Below are 17,830 nucleotides of genomic sequence, written 5' to 3'. Positions count from 1 at the left end.
GCATCTTTTGGGCTGGCTAGGGGACAGGGGCCACAGTTGGGGCAGGAGAGTCACAGTTTTGGCAAAGGCTTCTTCAGTGTGGCCAGTTGGGTAGATAGGGGCTCCATTGCACAGGGGAGGGTACCATCCAGACACAGGCATGATATGGGCTGGGGAGAGGGCAGGAGTCAGCATCAGGGGCAACCATTTGGCCAAGGAGAGGTACAGCTTGCTCAGGGTTAGGAGAGGCTGGTGGAAGGTCAGTTATCTGAGGGAATTGCGTTGGAGTCCATAGTGCCTGACATCGATGACTTGCTGATGAATGAATGTTTGAGGGGCCAGAGACAGGTATTCAGCATTTGTCCTGGTACCCCCGGCTGCCCAGTCCCCAGGTCTAGCAGAGTCTGCTGATTTCACTCTTGCTGCAACCCCACTTGCAACAGTTGCTGGAGAGACTAGCCAGGACATCTCGGCTGCCACGCAGAGATCCAGGGGTCCCCTGCCAGCTGGGCTGGCCGCCATAGAAAGGCTGGGGGGACTTGGTCAGGACCAGCCAGTCACTGGAGCCTACTGCCTCTTCCAGCTGGCTGTCTGCATAGGGGTCAGTGTCTGGGAAGGCATCCCCTGCAAAAGATGAGAAGAGTTCATGCTTGGGGCCCAGTTTTTGTCACACTCAGAGTCCTGGCTCCTGCTTGGTCCAGCTGCTTTTCCAATTTTGTGACATGGTCTCGTGGTTAAAGGTTTTGATTCCACTCAGGTCTAGGTTTAATATTCAACCTCACTGAGCTTGACCTTCCTGTCATTTCTTTCCCCTTACTCTTTGTTTATGGAGGACCTGGTGGTTAAGAACATGGGTTTGGGAGTCAGACTGATTAAGCTTCAAACCAGTGTCTCAAAGTTATAATCCTGAGCAAGTGAATTTACTTCTTTGATTCTTAGTGTCCTTTTCTGCAAAGTGAGGAGCATAATAACTCCTAAGAATTTGGAGTTTTGCCCTGGCCAGTTTTGCTCAATGGATAGAGCCTCGGCCTGCGGACTGAAGGATCCCATATTTGATTCCCATCAAGGGCACATGCCCAGGTTGTGGGCTCAATCCCCAGTAGGGGGCGTACAGAGGGCAGCCAATCAATGATTCTCTGTCATCATCATTGATATTTCTATCTCTCTTTCCCTCTCCCTTCCTCTCTGAAATCAATAAAAACATACTAAAAAAAAAAAGAATTTAGTGTTTCATAATGGTGGTTGAGTTAATTAATACCCATTAAAAACACAACACTTAGAACTGTGTCTGTCACATGATAAGCACTCAAAAGAGCCCTGAGCATTTATGGAGGACTGATTGTGTGCCAGACATTGTTTTAAGGGCTTTTGTGGATAAACTGCTTTATTCCTCTCAATGACACCCCCATGAGGTGGGTGCTGTTATTATGACCTCCTTTCCCAGGGAACACCACTGAGGCCGATTTGGTGGAGTAACTGCACAAGAACACACAGCTAGGAATTGTAGAGCGGCTGTTTGAGCCCAGACGGCATGTCTTCTAGGTCCACACTTACATCATCACCACCACCACCATCATCATCATCATCATGACCAACATCTCTTTTTCTGCCAGGCCCCTGCCCTTCAGGAACCTGGACCCCAACCCCCCGACTGAGCCCAAACCGGGCCTCCTGCCTTCCTTGGACTGTGTCCTTACCTGTTATGACTCAATTTTGCCACTGAACAAACTTGTGAGATGCAGGGACTGCCTTCCATTTGCAGATAAAGAGGATCAGAGAGAAAAAGCAACCTGCTGGGAGCGTCACCCACTAGGTGGCAAAATCTAGCCTTGGACACCCCACCCCCTCACACCACCTTCTCCAAGGGGCTGGAATGTACTTCAGTGTCAGCTTCCGAGTGGTGTCCCCCTGGAGTCCTGTAAGCAGAGGCCTTGCTCAGCGCAAGGCTGGGCACATAGCAGGTGCCCCAGAAATAGCATTCTGTCCCCTGGTCCCTGGTCTCATCTTTGTCCCTGTCTCTAGGCCCATCCCATGTCCCGTATCCCCCTTTCCTCCCTTCCACTACCTCGTGCCTCACCCATTGCTTCCTGGGCCAGGTTGTCCGACCGCCTCCATCGGGAGCCTCCGCAGGTGAAGATGACTGCTCGGATGAATTCCCGGCCGCAAAGCTTCACCCCATAGGGTGCTCCCCGGGCTTCGGCTTCCAGCCACAGCCCCCCGGCCAGCACCCACACGGCCAGCAGCAGCAGCAGTGGGTGCTTGGCCATGCTGGACAGGGAGGCCTGGGACGCGAGAGTGGGCAGAGCAAGGCAGGTTCCCAGTGGTCAGTGCCTCTGCTGCTTCCTGGCCCCCTATTTATACACCCAGCGCCCCCACCCTGTTGTGGAGGCACCAAGTGACCTCCTTTATCTCTTCCAGCAGAGGCGAGGCGGGCATGGCCCGCACACCCCGACCTTTCCCGTTTCCCGGACTAAGTAAGCGATAACCTTTCGCCAGGGATGGGGAGACGCAGTTCGGCTCAGTGTCATCTTTAACAGAGAGAGGCAAGAAGGCCTCCATTCAGCAGAGACCAGCAACCTAGACCCTCACCAGACCAGGAGAGAGGGTGCAGCCACACCCCTCCCCGCAGAGGGCTGGGGCCCTGGCCCTCCCCTATAATAACAACAACAAGGACAGTGAGCCCTTACACAGCTTGGGCTTGGGACTAAGCACTGCTGTAAAGATTTTATATTTGTGTGATCTGTTTCATTCTCCTGACCACCTAGGATAACGGTTCCAAATATGAGCAAGCCTCAGAACCTCCTGAAGGGCTTGTTAAGACCCAGATCGCTGGGCCCACATTCAGAGCGTCTCAGAATCTGCACGTGCAACAGACGTCCAGGCCATGCCAATGCTGCTGGTCCAGAAACCACTTTGAGAGCCACTGGACTAAAGCAGGACTAAGATCATCCCCACATGCAGACAAGGAAACCGAGGCACAGAGTGGTGACATAAGATGCCCCAAATCATCTCGTAAGTGGGGGGGGGGGGGTTGGAAACAGAGCCATTTGGTTCCAGAGTCCATGCTCTCCAAGGGAATATTTTTTTAATTTTTTTTTTATTGATTTCAGAGAGGAAGGGAGAGGGAGAGAGAGATAGAAACATCAGTGATGAGAGAAAACCATTGATTGGCTGCCTCCTGCACGCCTCCTACTGAGGATCAAGCCCACAACCCAGGTACGTGCTCTTGACCGGAATCGAACCCAGGACTCTTCAGTCCATAGGCCAAAGCTCTATCCACTGAGCAACACCAGCCAGGACCAAGGGAGCATTTTTAAGGATTAAAAAAATATATGTGGGAATAGACTTTCAGTTTTGCACGATGAAAAGAGTTCTGGAGATGGATGGTGGTGATGGTTGCACAATAATGTGAATAATGTTAATGACACTGAAATGAGCACAGAAAAATGGTTGAGATGGTAAAATTGATATTCTATGTATATTTTTCACAATTAAAAACAGTGAACAATAGTAATTAAAATGTTAATTAATACCATATATGCAGAGGAGCTGTGATGTGCTGGGAAATGTTTAACAATGGGCTCTCCAGAAAAAGATTGTTTGTAGCAGTTGTCTGTTTCTGGCCAATTTCAAGCTACCAATGTGATGTCACTGTGATGCCCCCCAATTCCTGGAAAGTGGAAATCCGTTCTCACAAATCAGTACAGCTGGCCCCAGGATACCGCTGACAGACACAGCTCAGACATGTGCAGGTTAAACAATGTCATCGTCACTCAGATCAGGAAATAGGATGGTGCCAGCATCACAGATGTGCACCTCTCACCCCACATCCTCCTTGATCACAATCCCTTGCTTCCCTCAGAGGTCACCACCATCCTGACTTTAGCTATCATCATTTCTCTGTTTTTCAGTCAGTTTTTTAAAATATATTTTACAGAGAGGAAGGGAGAGGGATAGAGAGTTAGAAACTCGATGAGAGAGAAACATCGATCAGCTGCCTTCTGCACACTCCCTTCTGGGGATGTGCCCGCAACCAAGTTACACGCCCTTGACCGGAATCGAACCTGGGACCCTTCAGACTGCAGGCCAACGCTCTATCCACTGAGCCAAACCAGTTAGGGCTTTCATTCAGTTTTAACACCAACAGGTGCCTCTCCAAAAGATAGCGAGTCTGTCTTTCTCCTTTCCTTTTTTTTTTTTCTTTTTGCACTCGAGCAAATTTAACTTTTCATTGCACATACAGAAAAGTGCACATATTATAAGTGGACACTTGGGAGAATTTTCACAAATGGAACACATTTCTGTAAGCACCACTCAAGTCCAGAAACAAAACATTCTCAGCTTCCACCCAGAACAGGGCAACGGGAGGAGTATGGAGGAATTGGTGGGCCTATGTTAAAACTATCATAAAAATACCAAAAATGGATAAATCCTTTGGCTGAGATACGTTGAGGCCCTGCAGAGGCCCTGTTTCCCATTAAAATTCACCCATTGCTTTTCTCTTCATTGGTGGACGGTGTGTGTATGGAAATTATTACTGTGATGTTTGTTTACTAGTAATTTTTCATTTATCTCATTCCTTCTACATTTACTATTATTTATTACTAGCGGCCCAGTGCACGATATCGTGTACAGGCAGCGGGGAGTTGGGGGAGGGGAGGGGCCCCTCAGCCAGGCCTGCACCCTCTCGCATTCTGGGACTGCTCAGGGGATGTCCAACTGCTGGTGTGGGCCCAATCCTCAGGGATCCCCTAACCACTCCACCTGCCCGCCTGATGCCCCTAACTGGTCGCCTGCCTGCCTGATCACCCCCTAACCACTCTGCCTGCCTTCCTGATCGCCTCTACCACTCTCCTGCCTGCCTGATCACCCCTAACTGCTCACCTGCCTGCCTGATCATCCCTAACTACCTCTGCCTCAGCCCAAGCTGCTGTGGCTTTGTCCGAAGGACATCCAGAATAACATCCGGAAGGTCGTTCGGATGTCTGGTCTAATTTGCATATTACCCTTTTATTATTATACATTCGAAATTCTTCTGTAAGGGAGAGTTATTCTGTCTCCATTGATTTGTTTATTCAATTGCTTCTTTATACCCATATGGATTCATTAACAGTTATTTTATTGGTTTCAGAGAGGAAGGGAGAGGGAGAGAGAGATAGAAACATCAATGATGAAAGAGAATCATTGATTAGCTGCCTCCTGCACGCCCCTACCGGGGATCGAGAATGCAACCAGGGCATGTGCCCTTGACCTGAATCAAACCTGGGACCATTCAGTCCACAGGCCGACGATCTATCCACTGAGCCAAAACAGCTAGGACTTTGAACAGTTATTTTAGTCTTTGAGTTATAATCTATAATATTGTTATTTATTTTGTTGCCCAAATTGTTCCAGCTTTGGCTACTGGGAGCTCTTTCAGTTGGCCCTGCTGTAAGCATTTTATTTCAGGCACTATTCTTTTGAGACGACTCAGTTTTTTGTTTGTTTTGTTTCTTACTTTCTACACCACAAAATATTTCAGGATCATCTTGTGTTTTCGCCACCCCAGTTCGAGAATCAACCAAGGAGCCTGGGTTCCTTTACTGCAGAAGGGCATTGGGAAACCAAGGTCTGGGTGCTGGGTGCTGGGTGTGCTCATTGCTGCTGGGGATGGGGGCATTGCTTCTAACCCTCTCAGCTGATAGCATTATTTTTTTGAATCCTCACCCAAGGATATGTTTATTGATTTTAGAGAGAGGAAGGAAGAGAGAGAGAAACATGGATGTGAGAAATATCAATTGGTTGCCTCCTGCATGTGCCCCGACTGGGGATAGAACCCGAAACCCAGGTATGTGCCCTGACCTGGAATCAAACCCACAAGTTTTTGATGCATGGGACAATGCTCCAACCAACCAACCAAGCCACCTCACCAGGCATATAAAATAAAATGAACCATTTTAAACATTACATGTGCATTGCTGGCACACACATTCAGAGTAGAAGTATTCAAAACAGCCAAAAGCAGAAACAAACCAAATGTCCATCACCAGATGAAACAAATGTGGTCCATCCTGTTAGGTGTCTTGGGCCGGTGATGCGGGCTGTGAATGAATTAACAAATGAGAGAAGAGAAAGATGATAGATAGATAGATAGATAGATAGATAGATAGATAGATAAGCTACTGGTAGAGAGAGAGAGAGAGAGAGAGAGAGAGAGAGAGAGAGAGAGAGAGACTTTATTTTACTTTACCTGAAGGGAAAGGGCCAGTGCATTGCTCATCAATACAAAAGGCAAAAAACAAAATCTTCTCCAGCCTTTAAAGCCTTCTTGCTATTGCTAGGTGAAAAGGAAGAAAGGGGCATTTTTAGGCTGGAGTTGAGCAGACATCAACGGAGCTGTCATTGAAAAGTGTGTTAGTTCTTCAGGAGACAATCCAGGCAGATGTCTTAAGGAGGTGTCTTATCAGTATTTTTCCAAAGCCTGTAAAACATTCTTAAAGAAAAAGTTATGAAGAGTTCAAAAGAGGCTTGTTTGAAGAGGAGCAGGGAAGGGAACTTTCTACTAGTTATGCCTGGGTTGTAAACCGGCAGGGAGGAGGTATTGGAAGAATGTAGCCTTGACAGTAACTTATTTTGTTTTGCAGTTTGAACAGAGGGGCTGTTTCAACCAGAGGAGCTAACCATCTTGGGGTTTAATTACCAGGTGCTTCTCATAAATTGTGGAAGGCTACAGCAAAGAAAAAGAAAGGCCTTTTTTTTTTCCATTTGAACACATTCATACAATGGACTATTACTCAGCCATAAAAAGGAAAGAAGTTCTGATACATGCTACTATGTGGATGCATCTCAAAAAACATGATGCTGAGTGAGAGAAGCCAGACACAAAAGGTCACATATTGTATGCCTGCATTGATATGAAATGTCCAGAATAGGCAAATCCACAAAGACAGAAAGACCAGTGGTTGCCAAGTTTGGGAGGAGGGAGGAATTGCCACTGAGTATTCCTTTAGATGAAAATGTTTTGGAACTAAACAGAGGTGATGGTTGTATAGCATTGTGAATTGTTCATTTTAACGTGGTTAACTTTAGTTATATAAATCTCACCTCAATATTTAAAAACCAGTGATGATGATGGGCAGAGTTCGGTTTGAATCCCATCTCTATTTCCTGCTGTGTGACCTTGGGCAACTCAACCTCTTGTGCCTTGGTTTGCCTCCTTATAAAACAGGGAGGAGCCAATGAGTTTGTCAAATTCATAAAACCATCTGTGGCACGAAGTAAGTGCTGTTTAAATGTTATCTGTACTTGACACATTCCCTCTGGGTTTGAACTTTATTCCTTTGTCCTTTTCTTTGTGACAAACTCCCGGCCTTGGTGCCCCCTGTGGATGTCTCTGGCCAAGGGCATGGCTTCAGAAGGCAGGAGTCGTATCTGATTGTACTGTTTCGAAAGGTCTGATGAATAATACATTCTGCCCTCTGCCTCTTCTCCCAGCAACTCTCCAGGCATGCACCCTTCTTTCCTTTCCTCCACACCCCCAGTGCCTGGCCCAGGGGCTGGCGAAGAACAGACGTGCCAAGAAAGTTTGCTGCCTGACTGTCCAACTTTGGCCCAGAACCAGGAACCTCTTTTGTGCCTCACACAGAATCAAAGTTTTGTGCCCAACACAGCGGGGTTTGAATCCTGATTCCTGTGTGACTTTGAGCAAGATACTGTACCTTTCTGAGTTCATTGGGTAGATGGAGATTATAAGCATATGTACTTCATGGGGTGGTGTTGGGGACTTTGGTGAGATTATGTAAAGTGCTTAGCACCCTGCCTAGCACACAGTAAGTGCAGTTGGTTGGATGGTGACCTGCAGAAGGATAGGCCCATGTCCTAACCCCCCAGGACCTACGAATGTGATCTTATTTGGACAAACGGTCTTTGCAGATATAATTAATGACTTTGAGATTAGATCATCCTGGATTATCTGGGTGGACCCTAAATCCAGTAATAAAGATGCAGACTGAAGAGACAAAACTATGTGAAGACAGAGGCAGAAATTGGAGTGGAGTAGCCAAAAAAAAGCCAAGTCATGCCTGCAGCTGCCAGAAGCTGGAAGAGACAAGGAAGGATCCTCCCCGAACGAGTTCCAAGGACAGACGGCCCCGCTAACATCTTGATTTAGGACTTCTGTCCTCCAGAACTATGAAAGAATACATTCCTGCTTGTGTAAGCTACCCAGTTTGTGGCGGTCTGTGACAGCAGCCATAGGGAACTAATACATAAGAGTTAGGAAATATTAGGGGCTACCCATATCATTATCACTGTTATTCTGGTCAGCGTAGAAACACACCCAAATCTTACCAAACCCAAATAAAGCCCCGCTCTCCAAACTTCTTAACTCATTTTATTTTTGAATAGTTCACACTTTCAGGTATGTCAAGAAACAAAAAGTGTAAGCAAGTTTACACTGTAGAATCTCCCTCTTCAATCTCCTCTCCCCCATGGAAAACCCACTGCTCATGATTTCCTGAGTATCTTTCCGGAATATCTGTGCATGTTTACAAACAAATATGAATATACTAGAGGCCCAGTGCACAAAAATCATGCACTGGTGGGGGGTGTCCCTCAGCCTAGCCTGTGCCCTCTCACACGCAGTCCGGGAGCTCTCAGGGGATGTCCGACTGACCAATTAGGTAGGCCTGCTGCGGGGAGGGGTCCTAAGCCTGCAGTTGGACATCCTTAGCACTGCCGTGGAGGTGGGAGAGGCTCCTGCCACTGCTGCTGAGCTCACCAGCTATGAGCCTGGCTCAGGTATTCTGGCTGAGCGGTGCTCCCACTGTGGAAGCGCACTGACCACCAGGGGGCAGCTCCTGCATTAAATTTCTGCCCCTGGTGGTCAGTGCGCATCATAGCATCTGGTCATTCCGCTGTTCAGTCAATTTGCATATTACCCTTTTATTATAGAGGATGTCCTCAGCTCCCAACCTCCACACCTGCTTTTACATTAAAGATAGCATTAAAAAAATAGGGGTCAAGGGCTGGCCAGGTAGCTCCTTTGGTTAGAGTGTCATCCCAATACACCAGTGGTTCTCAACCTTCCTAATGCCGCGACCCTTTAATACAGTTCCTCATGTTGTGGTGACCGCCAACCATAAAATTATTTTCGTTGCTACTTCATCACTGTAATTTTGCTACTGTTATGAATCGTAATGTAAATATCTGATATGCAGGATGTATTTTTATTGTTACAAATTGAACATAATGAAAGCATAGTGATTAATCACAAAAACAATATGTAATCATATATGTGTTTTCCGATGGTCTTAGGCGACCCCTGTGAAAGAAAGGGTCGTTCGACCCCCAAAGGGGTCGAGACCCACAGGTTGAGAACCGTTGTAATACACCAAGGTTGCGGGTTCGATCTCTGGTCAGGGTACATACAAGAAGCAACCAATGGTCCTAACCGGTTTGGCTCAGTGGATAGAGCGTCGGCCTGCGGACTGAAGGGTCCCAGGTTCGATTCCGGTCAGGGGCATGTACCTTGGTTGTGGGCATATCCCCAGTGGGGGGTGTGTAGGAGGCAGCTGATCGATGTTTCTCTCTCATCGATGTTTCTGACTCTCTATCCCTCTCCCTTCCTCTCTGTAAAAAATCAATAAAATATTTTAAAAAAAAGAAGAAGAAGCAACCAATGAATGCATAGATGAGTGGAACAACAAATCAATTTCTCTCTCTTAAATAAATAAATAAATAATTTTTTGTCGTGATATGTTCTGCACAGTGCTGAGATCCCAGAAAACCTCAGCATATTGTTCTTGGATTCCCAGAGAAATAACCTGGAGGACTGGCTGTGAAAGACGTGGGTTTATTCGAAGTTACATGCGCACCGGTGGTGACAGACTGCTGAAGTTTACTGCCATACTGGCTGCCACAGGTGAAGTTGAACCACCAGTCCCACCCAGCCTGCAGACAGGGAAACTGGGGACAGCCCGCCAGTGCTATTGTTTCACCACCACCCAGACTTTCCCAACACAAAGTTTCATGGAGCACAGAAAACAGAGAAAAAACAAGGCATGCAGGGCAGGGGGACTGGTGCAGTGTGAGATCAGCACGTTGCTTTCCTGAATGAGGAGCTGGCCAGGTTCCCAAGGTCTCCCAGTGCCTTACTGATGGCCTTCATCCTCCTCCCACGGGATGGGAGGGGGGGCTGGAGCATGGGAAGGGCCCACGCTCCTATTCACCGTACATGGTAAAGCAGACATAACATAACCTATACCAGTTTAGCCACATTAAGTGCCCATGTCAGAGGCAATAGAACATTCAGATTGGTGTGCAATCATCCCACCATTCATTCCCAGGACGCTTTTCATCTTCCCAAACTGAAACTGTGTCCCCATTAAACACTAACTACCCTCCCTCCCTCCTTCCAGCTTCTGGAAACCACCATTCTCCTTTTTGTCTCTGTGGCTTTGCCTTTCCTTAGGTACTCTGTATAAGTAGAATCATATAATATTTGTGGGTCTAGCTTCTTGCACTTAGCATAATGCTTCATGGTTCATCAACATTGTAGTATGTGTTAGAGTTTCAATTCAAGAGAGCATGTTTTACACATTCTTCTGCACCCTGCCTTTTTCTTTCCACTTAACAGATGCCAGAGATCTCCCCTTACCGAACTCCCTTTAGGCACCCATTATTTTTCTACAGCCGCATAATGTTCTGCTGTGTGGATGCCCCAGAGTTAATTTTACTCCCGGAAACTGATATTTCTCATCTGTTTGTTCTTAGGCTAACATGGCAGTGAAGAACTTCGTAAAAACGTCATTTCACACACATGCAAGTGTGTCTGTAGATAAATTCCCCAAAGTGAGACTTCTAGCTCAAAGACTGTGTGCATTTATAATTTTTACAGATATTATCAAATTGATCCCTTTGCGGGTTAGATTAATTCATATTCCCTCCAGCAATGGCTAAGGGTCTTGTTTCTTTACAGCCTCACCAACAGAGTGTATATCAACCTTTGGACTTGGGCCAACATGAAGTGAAAAATGGTATTTCAGAGTAGAGAAAATTTGCATTTCCCTCGCCACAAATGAGGCAGAATATATTTCCATGTGTTTAAGAGTGATTTATGGGCCCTAGTCGAGTAGCTCAATTGGGTAAAGCCTCATCCCAATACGCCAAGGCTTAGATTGTGGGTTCAATTCCTGCTCAGGACACATACAAGAATTAACCAATGGCCAGGCCGTTGAGGGTCAACCCATGAACCAGGAAGTCAGGGTTCAATTCCTGGTCAGGGCACATACCTGTGTTTTAAGCTCGATCCCCAGTAGGGGGTGTGCAGGAGACAGCCAATCAATTATTCTTTATCATCATTGCTGTTTCTATCCCTCTCTCCCTCTCCCTTCCCCTCTCTGGAATCAATTTTTTAAAACGAGCTATTTATAGTTCTTTCCTGCCAATTATTCTTTGGATTGTTGGTCTTTTTCTTCTTGATTTGTAGGAGTTCTTTATATATTCAGGAGATTTACCACCTGGTTATGAAATGAGTTGTAAATATTTTTCCTAGTTTGTCATTTCTCCAAACTTTTGAATTAATGACCATGAGCATTTATTGAGGATTTGATGCATGCCCGCTTTTGTACTAGGTTTTTTAATCACACATTTCAAGCTTACTGGCATAGCTTTTCATCTCTAATGTCTATAGAATGCATCTCTGAAAAATAAGGACATTTTTCTACATAATCACACAACTATTTTCACATCTAAGAAAACATACACTCATTCTTTAGTCCCATCTTATACCAGGCACATATTCAAATTTCCCTGAGTCTCTGTCTTTTTAGTGTGCTTAGAGCACCACTGGCCAATAGACCTTTCTGTGGTGGCAGGAATGTCCCATTATCTGTGCTTTCTAATGTAGTAGCCATTAGCTACATAGAGCTTTTGAATGTTTGAAAAGTATTCAGTGAAAATAAGAAACTGAATTGTTCATTGCCTTTTATTTTAGTTACTTTTAGTTTTTTTAAATATATTTTTATTGATTTCAGAGAGGAAGGGAGAGGGGGAGAGATAGAAACAACGAGAGAGAATCATTGATTGGCTGCCTCCTGCACGCCCCCCCACTGGAGATCGAGCCCACAATTTGGACATGTGCCCTTGACCAGAATCGAGCCCGGGACCCTTCAGTCCGAAGGCTGACGCTCTATCCACTGAGCCAAACCAGCTAGGGCCTTATTTCATTTTTCTAGTCCCCTAGGGGATGGACACGTATTGTTTCCAACTTCCTACCTCAATGAACATTCATTTTTCTTCTTCTTTTAAAATATAGTTTTATTTATTTCAGAGAGGAAGGGAGAGGGAGAGAGATAGAAACATCAATGATGAGAGAGAATCATTGATCAGCTGCCTCCTACACGCCCCCTACTGGGGATCGAGCCTGCAACCAGAGCATATGCCCTTGACTGGAATCGAACCCAGGACCCTTCAGTCCGCAGGCCGACGCTCTACCCACTGAGCCAAACCAGTCAGGAGCCTGGGTTTTTTCTTAACTTCTTACTTTCAACTACCAATGTTTCCAGGAAGGAATTGATCGAGAACCGCTTCCAATGGTACATAAATGTGTGTGTCTTTCATTTTCAAATTGAGGTTTAACATACATACATGTACAGATCTTGCCCGGCTGGAGTGGCTCAGTTGGCTGAGCATCGTCCTGTGCATTGAAAGGACAGTGCAGTTCCTGGCAAGGGCACACACCTGGGTTTCAGGTTCAGTCCCAGTTGGGGCATGTCCGGAAGGCAACCGATGGATGCTTCTTACTCTCTTTTTCTCCCTTTCTCCAAGCATGTCCTCTGGTGAGGATTAAAATAAATAAATGAATGCACAGATCTTTAATGAAAAGCTGAGGACATTTTTAGATCTGTACATTCATGCAACTATCATTAGATAAAAATATAGAACATTTCTAGCCCCAAGTTGGCTTTCCTGCCATGAAGACTTATAATGAACTGCGCCCTCTTGCAACCTGGGACCCCTGGAGGATGTCGGAGAGCTGGTTTTGGCCTGATCCCCGCAGGCCAGGCTGAGAGACCCCACAGGTACACAACTGGCTGGGGAGGAACCGCGGGAGAGCTCCAGGGCATGTCCAACCTGTCTTGCCCAGTCCCGATTGGCCTGGACCCCAGCAGCAAGCTAACCTACTGGTCGGAGCGTCTGCCCCCTGGTGGTCAGCGCATGTCATAGTGACTGGTGAAACGGTCGAACGAACGGTCAGACACTTAGCATATTGGGCTTTTATTATATAGGATATTTGTGATTGCAGAAATTATTTCCAGGCATGGTGGTGCCCATCTTGGGGTTCATAGACTTCAGGAAGATGGGAAAATTGGTGAGAGGTGGAAACAGGGCTTCTAGGTCTCCCCTCCCACCTGGTTGACCCTAGGAGCCAACTCCTCTCACAGAAGCAGCTGCAGGGACTGGACAACTTGCTTTGCCAACTGGGATGGATCCCAGGCACCTCCCGCCTAGAAGACTCATTAATTGTTGGGGGGACTTGTGTGGTCTGAGGCTCAGCTGGCATTTCCAGGCAGACTGGGGCTGCCGCTTCTCCTCTTCCATCGAGGGGCACACCAGGGGCAACAAAGCACATTGGAAAGTCCCAGAAAATGAGACAGGCTGTCTGGGCTCTGGTGCCTCCAGCTCTGAGACTCTGGGGAGCTCCTTCACCCTCTGAGCCTCTGCTCACCTGTGCAGGCTTATTGGGAGTGTTTCATCTAGCTACATTACCTCTCTGACCTCACCTGCTGGGGCTTTCCTCTTTGCTCATTTTGCTTCAGCCAGATGTTTGCTCAAGCAACCTCAGTACTTGAGTTCTGGCTAAGAAAGCATTCAGAGCCAAGATTCAAATACAAGGAAAAGTTTATTTAGCAAGTCACAGATGTTGAACAAGTGAGCCCGAAGAAGTGAGCTGCATGCGCTCAGGGAACAAGTTGCAAAGCCAAAAGGGCCCTTGGAGCTTAGGAGAAAGAGAGAGGCAAGGAAAAGGAGCCTGAGGGAAGCGGGTGGGGGAAGACACAGTAGTGCTCCATAGAGAGTTGCCTACTGCCCCCCCGTCCTCATCTTGAGGGTGTTTACCTGGAAGTCTCAGGGGAGGATCCCAATAGAACAGTCATCAGCTTTCCAGGTGTGTACTTTCCGGGTCCTGGTCTCTGATTGGTTGGCCCCAGGGCAGGGGTCATCAGTCCATGCTGCTGGTCCTGAGTCAGCCAAGGCATCGCTTGTGGCTTGTCTTGTTTTGCTGCTTTTCTGGGCCTGGAGCTGAAACACAACTAAGGTCTAGATGTATTTGACGCCGGTGGCAACCTCATTGTCCTGGGGGCTTAACGATTAAGGGCTATTTTCCAGCTCCCTTGTTCATTCCCCCCCTAAGGGGACCTAACCCTCATGACTAGCAACATGCCAGAGGAGGAAAGGTCAGGGAAGGGTCCAAACCACGGGACCAGCAATAGGAAAGGTCAGGGGGTCTAAACCTGCATGGCGGCTGATATACCAGGGGAGGAAAGGTTATCCTGTGGGGAGGTCCTTGTTTTCCCAGTTTTGCTGGTTGCTAGGCACTTGAGGCTTTCAGCCCTGGTGACCCTCTGTACCTGGCCTATCACCCTTGCTCTGCCCAAGCCTGTCTAACTGCCTAACAACCCTGCTCAGGTGACATAGACTACAGCATCCTCTCTCTCTTCCCGCACACCCTCTAATGTTTCTACAGCCTTTATAAACTAACTTTATGTACTAATTTCACTGATAACTGTGTCTCCCCTGGTAGAATGTGAACTCTAAGTACTTATCTGCTTTCACTTTACAGCCTGTGCCTTGCAAGGAGGAAGTGTAACACTGGTTGAACTAGGAAACCGAAGCCACTTTTTGTCCCACAACAGAACTAGAATTGGAACCTCGGGCTCTAAGCCTTTGCCTTCTTTTTCCTCCTCCTTTTATCTCAAAAAAGACTAGGGCACAAAATTTAATGGGGTGTCAAAAAACTCAATAATTATTGTTTTCAAAAATCAAGATTAATGCAAAAAAGATGCTCAAAATATATATTTTTAAAGTAAGACATGAGCTGACCCTGCACTTGCATGACTCATCTCACCCTAATCCCAGTAGTTTTTATTTAAAGTTTTTGTATTTTGTTCATCATGGATTTATTTTTCCCATTAATTTTGATATTTATTTTAAATATATTTTTATTGATTTCAGAGAGGGAGAGGGAGAGAGAGAGAGAGAGATCAATGACGAGAATCACCCATCAGCCTCCTGCACGTCTCATACTGGGGTTCGAGCCCGCAACCGGGCATGTGCCCTAACCAGGAATTGAACCGTGACCTCCATGCCATGCCAGCCAGGCTAATTTTGAACTTTTAAAAATATTGTATTAAAATATTTATCGTGATGGTTGAGTTGCTGCACCCAAAGAGCTCACCAGTCTGTCTTTTCTTCTCTCTCCTGGGGAAAACCGGCACCGACGCCGGGGCGGTGCGGAGCTCTGCTAAGCGGCGGAGCTCCCCCCACCCCCGCCCGCCGGCCCCGGTGAAGAAGGGGCGGGAGCTGACCTTTGCTTATCACCCGCGTGGAAACATCCAATTAAGTCCCCCGCCCGCGGGAGACCTTTCCCTGGGCGGCCCGCGCCTCCCGAGGCGCTGAGATAGCCGTGGTAGCCCCGGCCTCGGTGACCTTTACGGGGCTGGGAGGAGGGAGCGGGCAAGGCGGCCACGCGTCTGGCCGGTCCGGGCGGAGATGCCACGGGTTGGGTCGCTCCCGGGACGGTATCGGCTGGGCGCTGGGACCTGGGATTGAACCTGGCCTCGGTTCCCCAAGTCTATCTCATCGTCAGCGGGCGAGGGGGAGAGGGAAAGAGCCCCCCGTGACGTAATCGAACCCCGAGTCCGGCCTCCGCCGCTAGCGTCACAGACGAGCAGCGCTGCGTCACCGCATTCCTCTCGTGACTTTAGTGCGGGAGGCCATGAACGGGCCCACGGGGGAAAGGAGACGTCTGAAGAGAGCGCTCTCTTCTTCCTCACCCTTGTATTTGGTAAGACGTTTATAGTACACAGGAGCGGACTACCACTCCCAGCTAGCCTTGCGTGCTGCGCATGCTCGCGGCCTCCAGTTAGAGAGCGCGGCAAACCTTTAGGGGAGATTGACGTCCTTTTAGTCAAAACAGAGGGCAGTTTTACAGCCGCAAGCCATAGGCCCCACCCCTTGATTCTTAGCCGCTGCTTCCTTGCGGGAATGATGGGCTCTGCTGCCTTTGAGGGTTCAGTTTCCTTTGATGGACATTCCTGCCGATTAATCAGATCGCCGGAAAGTCAAGAGGGTGTTGAAAAGCGTGCTTTAGGACCAATAGCTTAGCAGCAGGGCCCAGCACTGTCCAATCACTCCTCCCGGCGTCGCCAATCACCCGGGACCCCGCCCTTGCCCGTGACGTAAGTAGGGTGGGTAGCAACAGTTGCCCCGGTGAGGGAAACGGAGGCGCCATAGCCACGGTAGTCGTGGCGACCAAGCAACCCGGCAACGCGAGTCAACAACAACAACCGCCCGGCCGACCCCCACCCCCACCCCGATCCCCGACCCGGCCCGGGGACCCCGGCACGTTCTGTCCCCCTCCCAACATCGCCTCCGAGACCTCTGGAAAGCCCTTCTGCGGACAGAAGTGGGGAGAAGCCAAGGTAACCCGGACGGCCGGGTGGCGGGCCGGGGAGGACGGCGGGGCTCCGGCGGCGGGTGTCGCTGTAATCATAGTCCCGGGGGAAGGGGCGGACGGTCAAAATGGCGGCGACAGTCGGGGCCGTGGGGGAGGGGGGCCGGGGCCCAGCTGGGGCGACACCACCCGCCCTAGGCCCCGCGGCCCGGCCCCCGCGAGGGGCGGGCGCTCGCTGGCCCACGGCGAGCGGAGGTCGACGGGCCCCAGCGGGGGGCTTTTATATATTAGGAGGTGTGGAGGGGCGGGTCTGGGGAGGTTGGGCCAATAGGAGCTAAGGAGGGGCGAGGCGGGGCCGAGGTCGGTGGGCGGGGCCAAGCCTTAAGGTGTAGGCGGGGCCGTCCTGTGCACCCTGGAACCGGGTGGGGCAGCTGTCGCGGGGCCTAACCGCTCTCCCAAGCGGTGGTAGGCCACCTGTGCCTTTTCTGTTTAGCACCCCCGCTAGTTGTCCCCAGGACTCAGTGCCAGCCATAGCTGCTGAGTCCTCAGTTTTTCATCCTGTAAAATGGGCAGAACCCCCCCCTTTTTTTTGCATTTCAAGGATTCCTAATTCTTTTCATGACTTTCTCTAGGGTTCATCTTTGAACTTTTACCCCATCTACTGTTTCTGAATGTGTTTGATAGATTAACTATTAGCTAGTTTCAATTTCAACCCTGCAGTTTCCTCCGAAATCTGCCTTCTCTCTGAGAGGAGGCAAAGTTTCAGGGAGAAGCTGTGGGCTGGGAGTATGGCTTTAGCCTGGAAGATTTGATTTGCAAAAATCGAAGCTGATGGTAGGGAAGAGTGATCTTGAATGCGTTAGAGGAACAGAAACTTGATTGCTTCTCTGGGGGCTGCTGTCTTAGACCAGGTGGGACCATTCCTAGCTGTCCTGCCCATCCTGGTCTCCCTTTCTGGGAACGGGTAGCAAATGGTGCCTGAGGAAGTTTCTTAGATTTATTACGCTTCTTCTCTTGGCGAGACACATGTTTTTGTGTCAGTCAAGTTGGTGTCAGTTGGGTCACATGTTACTGAGGAGGTACCAGCCTCAGGGCCACGTGGGCAGGAGGGAGCGGTCACTGAGGTCAGAGGGAAGGGGAAGTGAGTGTTCCACATTTGTTAGAGGAGAATCGAGGGACTGCTTTGCCAGACGACAA

General features: G+C 48.5%; 2 protein-coding genes across 4 annotated transcripts in view; one reads left to right on the top strand and one right to left on the bottom strand.

The window, feature by feature from the left end:
• Window positions 1-16: 16 nt before the first annotated feature.
• On the bottom strand, window positions 17-16,369 carry LOC102442397 (relaxin-3-like). Of its 3 annotated transcripts, none has more exons than XM_006100321.3 (2): window positions 2,057-2,246; window positions 17-603 (listed from the first exon to the last, which is right to left on the bottom strand). In XM_006100321.3, exons 1-2 carry the CDS (start codon window positions 2,244-2,246, stop codon window positions 374-376), a joined length of 420 nt encoding a protein of 139 aa, XP_006100383.1. In that variant the 3' UTR covers window positions 17-373. The 3 variants fall into 3 exon arrangements, 1 of the variants encoding a protein (XP_006100383.1); XR_002832050.1 differs by lacking the exons at window positions 17-603; window positions 2,057-2,246 and adding exons at window positions 13,843-14,259; window positions 15,872-16,369; XR_002832051.1 differs by lacking the exons at window positions 17-603; window positions 2,057-2,246 and adding exons at window positions 13,843-14,259; window positions 15,416-15,512.
• Window positions 16,370-16,548: 179 nt separating this feature from the next.
• Window positions 16,549-17,830, top strand: part of RFX1 (regulatory factor X1) — a 30,209-nt gene continuing 28,927 nt past the window's right edge. The window contains exon 1 of the mRNA XM_023763951.1: window positions 16,549-16,661. The gene's annotated coding sequence lies outside the window, so the exon portion shown is untranslated. The remainder of the gene's footprint in view (window positions 16,662-17,830) is intronic.

This window comes from Myotis lucifugus, unplaced genomic scaffold, assembly GCF_000147115.1.
Source record: "Myotis lucifugus unplaced genomic scaffold, Myoluc2.0 scaffold_310, whole genome shotgun sequence".
NCBI lineage: Eukaryota > Metazoa > Chordata > Mammalia > Chiroptera > Vespertilionidae > Myotis > Myotis lucifugus.
This window is presented reverse-complemented; position numbering and strand designations above follow the sequence as displayed.